This window comes from Sinocyclocheilus rhinocerous, unplaced genomic scaffold, assembly GCF_001515625.1.
Source record: "Sinocyclocheilus rhinocerous isolate Xijiao unplaced genomic scaffold, SAMN03320098_v1.1 scaffold677, whole genome shotgun sequence".
NCBI lineage: Eukaryota > Metazoa > Chordata > Actinopteri > Cypriniformes > Cyprinidae > Sinocyclocheilus > Sinocyclocheilus rhinocerous.
In genome coordinates this window covers 2,037,021-2,047,579 of record NW_015633185.1, presented here as the reverse complement: position 1 = coordinate 2,047,579, position 10,559 = coordinate 2,037,021, and the positions used below count along the sequence as shown (strand labels likewise).

The 10,559-nt window shown below is 38.6% G+C and overlaps 1 protein-coding gene across 2 annotated transcripts in view; it reads left to right on the top strand.

Annotated features, from left to right (window-relative positions):
* LOC107743563 (bone morphogenetic protein receptor type-1A-like) overlaps positions 1-10,559 on the top strand; it is a 29,019-nt gene that overhangs the window by 8,428 nt on the left and 10,032 nt on the right. Inside the window, exons 3-6 of one of the 2 annotated variants that reach the window (XM_016556843.1) lie at positions 3,860-4,118; positions 9,647-9,809; positions 9,916-10,018; positions 10,112-10,208. In XM_016556843.1, coding sequence (XP_016412329.1) covers positions 4,049-4,118; positions 9,647-9,809; positions 9,916-10,018; positions 10,112-10,208 — 433 coding nt within the window. In that variant the 5' untranslated portion in view covers positions 3,860-4,048. Of the gene's footprint in view, positions 1-3,859; positions 4,119-9,643; positions 9,810-9,915; positions 10,019-10,111; positions 10,209-10,559 lie in introns of both variants that reach the window. The other variant, XM_016556842.1, reaches the window with a different exon arrangement.

Sequence of the window (10,559 nt, the reverse complement as noted above, 5' to 3'; positions counted from 1 at the left end):
TTTTTCGCTATAATTCCTGATAAAGCAGCATTTATGAGCATGGAGCTGCTTTGTGTACAGCCGTTACCGGGGAAACCACAATATTTCAGCGCTCCTAAAGCGCCACCTCGTGGCAGAGAATGAATTTGCATTTCCAACCAGCCTTTCTTGCTGTTTATGGTCAGATCAATGCAAATATCAACTAGTGTTTTTATGCAGCAAACACAATGAGTTGTAAATGAGAAAGAAGTTAATGTGCCTTCTAAAAATCTAAACAGTTAAGACAGTAATATTTATACGTTTTAAATTGACAATAATTTATATGCTTGATTTATCCCTTTTCATAAAAATGGTCTAAAGGCTGAAATGCTGTTGTATACAATTTTTGTTTTTGTGAAAACCTGTATCTGAACTGTAAATCATGTAATTTTATGGCTCAATACTGTATGTTACCATAGACATTGTCCAACCCCACTCATACTGTTCATTTTACTTGTGCAAATGGGTCATAAATTGCCTTAAATGTATATTTAAATACATAAATTCTGTATTTTTCTTTTAAATTTTAAATTATAAATTCTGCAGATACCCTGTAAATAGTGAAATAAAATTCCTTCCTTCATATTTGTTGATATTTGTATATTGAAAATATTTTGATTGACATTTAAACTCCTATCTGATTTTCTATATATATATATTAAAAAAAAAAGTATTTTTTTTATTTGGGCTAGTTAATTTAATTTTCGGGCTACCAAAATCTGAAGAGTACCTGCCCGAAGGGCTACCAGGGATTTTGAATTTTTGCGAGTCCTGATCTGATGACATGTACTGGCACGAGGGCGGCACAATAATCCCATTTACATTAAATTAGGAAGGAAAACACAATCACAAATTCCATTTCCTACTGACTAATGATAAACAGTAAAAAGTAATGATAAATAACATCAATAACAGAAGACTGTAATGATAAATACCAACAGTAATTCTGATACATTTTTTATATTTATACATATTTTTGCACCATAAGTGGTTCAGACATTTTTTTTAAACAATTGCCATAAAACAAGCAAGAGCTAGGCAAAAAGTGAGGGGTAATTCATTTTGGGGTAATTGGTCCAGTTATAAAGCACAAAGATCAAATCAGCTTCTTTAGTGAGATTTGCTTAGTGTTTCACAGACCAGCTGTTCCGATCTTAGTCTGTTGGGCTGAGTTTCTTAACTTCTCAGCAAAAATGTGCTCAAATTTGGGGGGCTTTGTTCTAGAAATGTTGTCTCAACCCATTACCCTTCCAGAGGAATCTGGCCGTTGGAGCTCATATTGCACCCAAGTGCTCCACAGATTAACTTTTCTTCTTCTCCTGCAATCCACTGCTGTGTAACCAGTCTTGTGCTACCTTTAAAGTCTCTGCTTGACTGATTCTCTGCCATATAGCTGCTTGACAGTGATTGGTGTTGTGTCAGGAAGAGATGTGGGACTTCGGTGAGGATGAGAAGAAGAGAGGATGATAGAAGAGAGAGAGCTGGTCGTGGGGCACATCTCAATGTGCCTAAGTATTCTTATGCTAATCCTTTCCTGAGATGAGGCGCAAAGCAGCCAAGCAAACAATGGCAGCGGAGCCAGAAAGTCTACCCTGCAGTCTAGCAGGCCTTGAAAGGCATGTCGGGCATAGCGCCGACACTGAGGGAAGGGATCCTCCAGTACTGGGAGCCCTGCTGTAAGGAGGGGCCCCAGGAGGGACCAGAGACCCGGGCCAAAGCAGACCAAGAGAGCGGGGGCGAGGGGGAAACAAACACCAGACCACTCTGGTCGTCATGCAGGCTTTAGTTAGAAGTGATAAGAAAGGCAAGGTGAGATTTATTTCATAATATTATCATACATTGGCTTTTTCTTCTGGTTGGAACCCCCACCCAAACGGTCTGTATGTTGTGGTGAACTGTCGTTTATGTTGGGTTGTTGACCAGAGGGAACCCTTGAGTTCTGCACATTAGGAAGATCAGATATTACTCACTCCTCAGGGATTGAGAGCGATTCATGGTCCAGCATAAAGCCCAAAGGATACTTCGGCTGACTGCATTCTGAGCACTGTCTGCGGGATGTAATTTTCGTGATCAGAAGGGTCCACGGACGTCCACACACAGCCCAATTTTTGTGCCCGCACGGATTGTGTCGTGTGCGTACAACAGCACACACACTAGGTGAAATATTCAGACAGAAGAGTGTCAAACTCATCCATCTGCGCTCATCGAGTACATTTTGAAGGCTGTGTGCAAGATTCAGCGGAATGCAGAAAATTAAGTACAGGTCTTAAGGTTGGCTCCAAAGGTGCACCATAGTTACACATCACCATACAATACCCCTATTCATTCAGCCTCCTTACATAAATTTATGGCGCCATCAAAGCCTTTCAGATGGCAAAGCTCCAGGAGTGTCTGATGAAACACTGAACCATAGTGTGCCTTATATATTGCTTTTTAAGATATGTGATACTTTTGAAGCAACAATAGTGATAGATGTCCATTCAAGACACATGAGTGCTGGACTTGTTTTATATGAAAGTCCACAAGGTTTAGCAGTAGATTTAATCTGTCTAATATTAGAAGCATTGTAAGCTGTTTTCAGGGGTGTCCTTCTAGCCATACTTCTTTTTTGTGTGTGTGCAGATCCAAGTTTTGTCTTCATCAAGTCAAGACATGACTCAACTTGCCTAGTCATTCATGTATAAGTTGATTTGAATAAAAGTTGATTTTACTTGCAGAATGTGAGTGATTGCTTTCATTTTCTTGGCGTTTAGGATGTTCTTTTGAACTTTTTGATCACAGTTGCAATAAATTAAGCAGCACAACTGTTTTCAACATGGATAGTAAGAATGTTTCTTGAGCACCAAATCAGCATATCACAACAATTTCTGAAGAATCATGTGACTCTGAAGACTGGGTCTTTTGAATGTGACTGACACCTCTAAACATCTTCCTGTACTGTGTTGGCTCTCCTCCCACTCTCAACCTTAAATGTTGTGGTCTTCACCCCATATTTAATTCCTGATGCAAGAGAGAAAGCAAGAATGGACTTTGGGTGCTTGTCTAATATGGTATCCTTAACATATCTGTGTACACATGCAAATTTAACATGGCTCTTTATACCGTTCTTTTCTAAGGTGTTCGAATGTGATGCGATGCCACCTGGTAAGTTGTGAGGCATCTTCTTTGCAGCAGGCCTCAACTTTTCCCGGTTGTGCTTGATCCTGCTGCTTGTGTACCTCTTAACCTAGCAGCCGCAGCTTCTTGTCTCTGTGTGTAGGTGCCTTCACAGCTATCTTGTCCCCTCGCTTTGCGGAGGCTAGCTTTGTTCCCTTGTTATCCGGTCAGGGATGTGTGAAAGTGGGGCACAGGTCGGGGCTCTTTGTCCCCCTTGGGCAAATCAGAAGTGACAGACACCAGCCCACTCCGCCACTAATTTGTCCCCCGCTCAGGACATACTTCGCTCAGGGCCACTAATTGCAGCGAGATGCACAGGCCTACAAGGGAACAGACACATCACGTTGTTAACGCTGGAAGGGGACAATGGGGTAATTGCAGAACATCCTTCATCAAATTATTTGGGCATGTTTCAGCATTCAAGGGTAGCGCCGGCCTGACGGGTTGAGGGGTCAAGTCCAGAAAAAACAAGGGGGCAGTGATGTTCAGGGCTACCAAGAAGAATTACAGCACTGCTTAATCAAGTCTTTTTTTTCTTGTAATATTGAGAGATTATTAAGCTATAGATGAATTTTTGGACTTTGTGTTTGTAGACATTGTTTAAACTTGTCTAGAAAGATGCATTGAGACATGAATGATCTGCTCATCACGTTTTTTTTTTTGTTTGTTTCTTTTATTAATTTAGTGCCGTGGACCCCGTGAGAAGGGATCTCTGAGTTTCTAGTGCCATCATCATCATCCCCCAGCTCTTCCTCTCATCCTCTGCATCTCTTCAACCCTAATTGTAATTGCTCCACCTGTACGTTAGTGTTCACTGGGTTTTCAGGAGCATAAGCTGTCATCACTGATCTCATTACGGCGACGCTGTTTGACGATGGCACAGCTTTTGTATGTCACTGTGATTTTGGCCGGAGTCTGCCTGCATCTGAGGCTTTGCGCTGGAGGTAAGGCATCTTTCCTTCACACGTCCTTGCCTTCATCGTATATTTACAGTAGCTTTAGCTTAAATTCATAGTCTTTACATAAACAAAGCTTAGTCTCAAGAATACAAGTGGTATTCAAACAAGGTGATAGGAGTTTGTCTAGCCTATTTGTGATTTCTCTATGCAAACTCTGCTCTGAGAGTTCAGTTTGTTATATGTAAGGACTCCACATGAATGTGATCTCCAGAGCTACTTTGAGAGCTCAGCTCACAAGCATTTCAATATTTAATTCTGAATGGGGAGTTTATCAAGTACTCATCAAATACACACCGACAATTTTCATACTGAAAGCTCAAACATTTAAAGATGTTTAATTGAAGAAATCGAGAAATATATTATTGTTGTGTAGTAACATAATAGTAATCGAAATTATCACGTAGAATGGCTGTGACTCAAACATAAACTCATGCCACAGGTAATTTAATTCCACACATAGAACTTTAACAAAAAATAAGAATGTAGTGTTTTGTTTTATGCTGTGAAGCTCTGTATTGAAGCACTTAATTTGATGAGAAAATAATGCAATGTAAAATGGTGTAAATTGTTATATTTTAATTTGAACTCTGTGAGGTACAGATGGCTGTTTTTGTGATTTAAAGTTTAGGGGAAATTCCTTCATCGCTTTCTTGAATGTACAATTTTAAAGCTAAGACACTCTGGTTGCTTTGAGTTTCGCATTCTCTTGCATCTATTTTTTTTTTTTTTTGAGGGGCTTTGATGTGATTGCAGTACAGCAGGGCAGGAATCATGTGTGTCCGTCTGAACGTTTCCATATGCTTAATAACGTGATGTTTACTGATGTAAAACAAAAGAAAACTTTGTTTGATAAAAACGCCCTCCCTGAGACAAACTAACTGATAGTTGCCTGTAGACAATCAATGAGCTGTGAAGGCAAACAGCAACAGCCGATTGCTTGGAAAGCAGTTTTAGCGCACAGAAAATTTTTTAGTTTGAGTTGAAAAGCCTACTGCTTTATATTTTAGTTCACATTATGTTAACATACTTTAACTCTGAACTTCTGTGTAAAACAATACTTTGTGCTCTGGATTAGAACACCCTCTGATATCTCTTGAGGTGTGTTTACTCATGCCAGGGAGTTCAAAAGACATCTTTCCTGTCGTGACTCACTCCTGAACCATGAGCCACTCAGAGGCCCCCCACTAAAGGAAGCTGTTGAAGTGATTGTTGCTGCTCTCTCTTCCTTTTTTAGCACATTAACCATTTCCTCTATGGCACTTCACAATTGCTAGTTGGTAAGAGCTATTTCAAACACAGAAATACTTGGGCCCTTTTTTTGCAGTTGATCTTCAGATTTAAGCCCTTATTTAGTAGATTTTAGATATTACAAGTGGCTTGCTTTCTGTTCCACACTGACTTAAGAACTAGAGTGGTTTATTATCTTTTTTTCATTATTATCGTTTTATTATATATTTTTAAATTCACCTACATTTGTGAATGAACAAATAAAGCGTTTATTTGTTTTTGTTTACTTGTTTGTTATGAATGTTTGAAAAGTTTGGAATTAATCTTTCTTAGTCCACACTTAGATTTTTTTAAATGCCTTTTCGGTACAGTCTTTTATTTGATTCTGATAAATTAGTTAAGAGAAAGAAGCCTAGTAACATGCCCAGTAGTCAGATTTCGAACAGCTCAGTTTTCCTCGAGTTCATATTATATCAAACATCTGTCTAATGTCCTTGTCAGTGTATTTTTGTACAGGTGCAGCAGAAAAGTAGGAAATGGTTGAAACCAAAGACGCAGCATGAAGGCGAGGACATTTGACTTCTCAATGCACTGTTGTTTCTCTCAGTGTTAGAGTTGTGTAACGGCTAGTTAAATGCCTCTATAGTACATGTTTTTTACTTTACTCATCAGATGCACCCCTGAGATGTAATTTCAGGCAGGTGTCTGCACCTCTGAAACATAATCGTGAAGAAACAGAGGTGATATTGGCGACTGAAAGCCCTCAATTGCCTCCATAGTGCAAATTGCTTTTTTCCCAAGCAATTGTAGACTTCTACCTTGATTGAATAGTGAGTGAGGTTAGCACTCCTGCTAGGGGAGAAGAAAGCGTGTTTCAAATGCAGGAAGGCATTTAATTTGGTGAGGTGTACAAATAAAATGCATGTAAAATTGCCCCAGAAATGACACAGACAATTTATTCCAGTATACTGACTTAATTCAGCTATATTTAATTCACAGTTCTCTTCCAAGTACCATTTCAAGTAGCATTTGTGAAGACTGAACATAAAATAATGTAAAGTGCGATATAGTCAATGAAACAATGCATTGCTGTGAAGGGAAACTATGCCAAAGACTGAAATCTATTTTTGATTTTCTTTCTTCCCTTTGCTCTTTTTTTTTTAAGTGAGAGAGAGAGGGTAATGGTGTGTATCTGCTAGAGAGTCTCATTATGGGGGGATGATCTGCCAGACCTCAGACTCCACTGTAACTGGCGGCAAAATTAGGCACACATGTGAATGTGGAGGCTCTAATGGGCCCCTCTGACACATCAGTCATCGCCCACAACCAGTCACAAGCCAGCAGTGGGCAGAAATCCTTTGCCCAGTCAGAAGGACTGCTTCACAGCTATTTTGAAGACCATGAGAGTTTTGAAATCCTAGCATTGTTGTACATTGCACTTTCTGCCACTCTCATAGATTTTTGTGCAGTTTCAGTGAAAACCAGAACCTTCAAGGATTCAAGATCCTTCAATCCCAAAGTCATTCCTCAAGCACTGACCCTGAGTGGAAAGAATGGAGTAGAGGAGTAAAGAGTGATGGAGAAGGATCCCCTGGGTTCCTCTTTGGGGCTTTGCTCATTTGATCCTTGTCCAGCTTTCTCCTGATGCGAAATTTCCATCCTGGCCCTATGCATCAGGATCTGCCGTCATAAAGGGGGACTGTCTCCCTTAGCCTGGGCTCAAGGCCACACAATCATTTACATTTGCTTTATGAGTAGCTCAATTACTGAAATGACCTCATTGAAATCCCTTGCGAGCAGTTGAATGAGATTAAGTCTAGACAGTGTAGTTCTCTTTAAGAGTTTATTTTTTATAGTTTAGTAAAGTAACATTAGATGTGTGTTTGATCCACTTAAGTAAGAAAGATATGGAGTCTGTCCGCACCCTGAACGAGAGCACTTGAGAGGCTGAGTGCATCATTTAGTTTGCGGTCTAGAATTGTTCTGATAGACGGAGCCTATCAAAGGTAGCGTCTCGCAGCTTCACAGGCTTTATCTGGACATTTAACTGCACTGCCTCCATCAGCTCTGTTTTCTCAGGGTGTTTCTCCAGCAGTCTTGTTTGTGTTGTGATCGACTGTTTTGTTAATGTTTCTTGCTGTCTCGCATTCTGTCTTTGACTCATAATGCTGTTGAAGACCACCACAATTTCCTCTTTCCACACCATCCCAATTTTAATGTTTTTTTAATGTAAATATCATTATAAAAATTGTTCTGAATCTGCAACTTTAACTAGAGTTGTTATATAAACAACAGTAATGACTATAACGATTTATGTCTCATGAACCTCATTACATAATTTGGTTTGTAGAGGGTTAAAGGGATATTTCACCCAAAAATGAAATCTTTTAATCACCCTCATGTCATTCCAAACTAAAAGCAACACTGAACCGCTCTGACTTTCATTGTGGACAAAAACACACATTTTTCCAAAATATTTTCTTTTGTATTGCACAAGAGAAAGTAAGTAATACAGGTTTGGGACAACATGAGATAAGAAAATAACAGAATTTTATTCTTTGGAAGAACTATCTCTTTAAGCACCCACAGTATGGTAAAATCCATTTTAACTTATTACATTTAATTCAACTAAGAGCTAAATATGAAACGTTTTCTTTTGCCGTGGGGCATTCAACAGTTGCAAAGTAAAAACTGCTGTGATATGCTTACACATGTTAGGGAAAATATGTGTTCTTCAAGATATCGTTTTTCTAGTAGCACTTCTTTCAGGCTGCCTGTTTTGTTAGGCTCATACTGTGTTTATATTGAGTTGTTTGTACTCATCAATCACATTTTCACTGTATGTACATTGTAGACGATCCATTGAATTATGCATTGAATCGTTGAGTAACAGAAGCTCCTTTATCATGCCCAGCTCTCTATTTAATCACTGAGTCCTAATAGAATTAGTCCAAGAGGAGAGTCCAGTCTAATTGTAAGATCAGCAGCACACGTGGAGGCTGTATAAGACAGACCGTAATGGGATCTGAGGATGGAATGCAGCTGATAAAAAGAGCGCTGTGTCGCCCTGCCGCCCAATCTCACAAACTGCTGCTTTGTGAGTGATTAGCTCTTTTACCGACAGGTCTGGACAGGAACGTCTGCAGTGGAGTCCTGCTGAACAGAAAGTTTCAGCAGTACAAGCTGATGCACTGTGGCATGATAAGACATCAGTAGTGACATATCTCAGAGGCCTTTATTCAACTGAAATTCAAATAAAAAGCAAAATAAATGGTTGTGAGGGTGTGAAACCGAAAGGGGCATAACAGGGATGTACTTGGTAGTTGGGCTGGATCTGAACGGGAGCAGATTTACAGAGGAGGAGTGAAGGATGGGAAATTATAAAAGTAGGAGATGGTGACCTTATTGAGGATTGACACAATACCTCAATTTTATTAGCCAACTCAGCCAGAACAGACTACTAAATTGAGCATTCAATACAGATACTACAGAAAGAAAGACTGGTATCAAACTTTTTTATTTTAGTATATTTTTGGTTCTTAAGTACTGGTACTTTTGGCATCCCTACTTAAGAGATTTTATGAAGAAAAAAAAACACACACACACTACTTGCTAGCTTTTAAGCTAGTTTTGTCATAGATGTACACTACTGTTCAAAGTTTGGGGTCTGTAAGATTTTTTTAATGATTTTGAAAGAAATTTCTTCTGCCCTGCAGGCTGCATTCATTTGATTAAAAATTCCATTAAAAAGGAAAATTGTGAAATACAATTACAATTTAAAATTATTGTTTTCTATTTTAATATATTTTAAAATGCAATTTATTCATGATGGCAAAGCTGAATTTTCAGCATCATTACTCCAGTATTCAGTGTCACACATTTCAGAAATCATTCAAATATGCTGATTTGCTGCTCAAGAAACATTTCTTATTATTATGATATATGAAAAAACAGTTGAAAAACTGTTGCACTGCCTAATATTTTTGTGGAAACCTTTATAATTTTCAGGATTATCTGATGAATGTCAAAGGAACAGATTTTTAACAAATCTAAATCTTTTGAAACGATATAAATGTCTTTACTGTCACTTTTGATCAATTTAATGCATCCCTGCTGAATTAAAGCATTAATTTATTTTTAAATAATGTTCCTGACCCCAAACTTTTGAACAGTAGTGTATGAGGTTCTGTAACCACAGACATGGGTTTATTAACACCTACTGGCCATTTTGTGTGTTTGCTCACCTGGCCTGCCATTGATTGTTAGTGTCTTGTCACTTACAGCAGGTCAGAATCCTGACCACGTGCTACAGGGCACTGGAGTGAAGCCTGGCTCAGACGCCAGAAGGCCCGGGGACGACTCTACTGTGGCACCAGAAGATGCTGCCCGCTTCCTCAGCTGCCACTGCTCAGGGCACTGCCCTGATGACGCCAAGAACAACACCTGCGAGTTAGTGTCATAGGGCGTGGCACCTTTTAAGTGATTATTGTACATGTTTGTGCTTTATGTATTAAAAAAATTAATAAGTAGATTGCTTTTCTTTAAAACATAACAGGACAAATGGGCAGTGCTTCGCCATAATTGAAGAAGATGAAAATGGCGATGTGATCTTAAGCTCAGGCTGTATGAAATATGAGGGCTCTCACTTTCAGTGCAAGGTAAGGAAAGTTGTTTCTTATAAGTGTTTCACGCTTTGATATCATATATAATTAAATATCAGACTTTATAAGTTTGACTTGTTTGATTCACAGGATTCACAGTTTGCACAGACACGTCGAACCATCGAATGCTGCCAGTTTGACTTTTGTAATCGAGACCTAAAGCCAGAGTTACCACCTCGAGACACCGGTATGCTTCAGTACTAACTGCCTGGCAAATATTACACATTATATAAAATACAAAATAAACAGCATAATCTAGCTAGCTAAACTAGATTGCAGTGAAAAGTGTAAGAACGGCTTGTCTGGGACAAATCAATTAGTAATGTTTAGAATCATATACCATAATTTCTCGTCAAAATCATTAATCAATATATACATTAATGTACATTAATGTATATTAATGTTTAGCATTCAAAATGTAGATTCTTTTTCTTTTTTGGATATTAATACTTTTATTCAGCAAGAATGCATTAAATTGATCTAAATTGACAGTAAAGACATTTACATTGTTCCTAAAATGTATATTTAAAAAAAAAAA